Here is a 2,108-nt window from a genome sequence, read left to right as displayed (position 1 = left end):
GGCTGCAAATCTGTGCCAGAGCCTCTCAGAGTTCCCTGAATGTCCCACGGGGAAGGGCAGAGATGCCACAGGTGAGGAAATGCTGTTGGCTCTGCCAAGGGAGCCGTGAGTGTCCTTGGCAGAGGGGGGTGCTGAGCCCTTGCCCAGAGACCTTTAGAGAGGGTGAGACATTCAGGGATCCCTCTGCTCTGGGCAGGCTCTGGTTTATGCCAGGGTGACACAGGAGTGTGATTGTGCTCTGATTCCAGCCAAAGGTGCAAACCCAGGGCAGTTGGGAACAAGCCCATCCAGCCCCTCACCTTCCCTAAGGCACAGGGAATCCTTTGCCTCTCACATCTCTCGGTGGCAAACTCTGAGTGCAGCAGAAATGCTGGGGATTTCTGACCTCAGAGAACCAGGAATGATTTGTGGGTAAGAAGACAATTCCTAAAACCAACTCCTGCCATATTTTAGAAGTGTGTGTGCGGATGGCAACAAACCTTTCTGCATTAGGAGTGAATCCTCTGACAAATCCTGAATTTACAGCCTTGTCCCTCTCCTGCGTGGCCACAAACCCAGGGCAGCAGGGCAGGGATGGCTCCTGGAGAGCCCCCAGGCACAGGCCTGGCTGCTCCTGGCACACTCAGACAGCAGAGCTGGAGCTCAGTCAGGGACCTGGGTGAAGATTTTCCCAGCACAGGAACAAAAGTGGGTGAGTCCCAGTCTCTCCTGATTTGTCACTGCTCTTTTTCTTCATGAGCAGGTCCCCATGTTCAACCACAGCAAATGTCCAACAGCAGCTCCATCAGCCACTTCCTCCTGCTGGCATTGGCAGACACGCGGCAGCTGCAGCTCCTGCACTTCTGCCTCTTCCTGGGCATCTCCCTGGCTGCCCTCCTGGGCAACGGCCTCATCATCAGCGCCGTAGCCTGCAGCCACCACCTGCACAGCCCCATGTTCTTCTTTCTGCTCAACCTGGCCCTCACTGACCTGGGCTCCATCTGCACCACTGTGCCCAAAGCCATGCACAATTCCCTCTGGGACACCAGAGACATCTCCTACACAGGATGTGCTGTACAGGTTTTTCTGCTTATCTTCTTCCTTGGAGCAGAGCTTGCCCTGCTGACCATCATGTGCTACGACCGCTACGTGTCCATCTGCAAACCCCTGCACTACGGGACCCTCCTGGGCAGCAGAGCTTGTGCCCACATGGCAGCAGCTGCCTGGGCCAGTGCCTTTCTCTATTCACTGCTGCACACAGCCAATACATTTTCCCTGCCCCTGTGCCAGGGCAATGCCCTGGGCCAGTTCTTCTGTGAAATCCCACAGATCCTCAAGCTCTCCTGCTCACACTCAAACCTCAGGGAACTTGGGCTTCTTGCTGTTAGTGCCTTTTTAGCACTTGGCTGTTTTGTGTTCATTGTTTTCTCCTATGTGCAGATCTTCAGGGCTGTGCTGAGGATCCCCTCTGAGCAGGGACGGCACAAAGCCTTTTCCACCTGCCTCCCTCACCTGGCTGTGGTTTCCCTGTTTATCAGCACTGGCACATTTGCCTACTTGAAGCCCCCCTCCATCTCCTCCCCATCCCTGGATCTGGCAGTTTCAGTTCTGTACTCGGTGGTGCCTCCAGCCCTGAACCCCCTCATCTACAGCCTGAGGAACCAGGAGCTCAAGGCTGCAGTGTGGAGAATGATCACTGGATGGTTTCAGAAACATTAAACTGCTGGCCAGTTTCTGCAAGTCACTTGTAATAAAATTAATGTTTGATACTTCTTGTTGGTCTCATTTTGGATGTTTTGTTTGTTTTAATTTATAGATCTTGTCCAAAATAAAATATCATTGTTTGTGCCATTTCTCATTTTGTTTCTCTCCACCTTCCCTGTGGCCACAGACTGTGTTCATGAGGGGCTGTGCTCTTAGTGCTTTTAAATGAAGTAAAGGATCTCCCAGCAAAGTTTTCTCCAGAGATCCCCCTTTTGTTCCCTTCTCTGGAGCTGCAGCAGCAGTGTCTGTGTGCAGAGCTGGGGGCAGATCAGTGCTGGCACAGCAGCTGTGCCCAGGAGCAGCAGCACTTGGTGTTGCCAGTGCTGCTCCCGTGCCACTGCCCCGCTGCCCTCCTGGCCCTGGTG

General features: G+C 53.9%; 1 protein-coding gene across 1 annotated transcript; it reads left to right on the top strand.

Annotated features, from left to right (window-relative positions):
- The first annotated feature begins 765 nt into the window (after positions 1-765).
- Positions 766-1,698, top strand: LOC131586405 (olfactory receptor 14J1-like). The gene has a single exon (XM_058853233.1). It carries the CDS (start codon positions 766-768, stop codon positions 1,696-1,698), a length of 933 nt encoding a protein of 310 aa, XP_058709216.1.
- Positions 1,699-2,108: the final 410 nt, after the last annotated feature.

Source organism: Poecile atricapillus, chromosome 19 (assembly GCF_030490865.1).
Source record: "Poecile atricapillus isolate bPoeAtr1 chromosome 19, bPoeAtr1.hap1, whole genome shotgun sequence".
Lineage (NCBI taxonomy): Eukaryota > Metazoa > Chordata > Aves > Passeriformes > Paridae > Poecile > Poecile atricapillus.
Note: the sequence above shows the minus strand (reverse complement) of the source record. Positions and strands in the feature narration are given on the sequence as shown.

Excerpts from the sequence above, each read along its gene's own strand:
- LOC131586405 (XM_058853233.1), top strand. The coding sequence starts at position 766 with ATGTCCAACAGCAGCTCCATCAGCCACTTCCTCCTGCTGGCATTGGCA.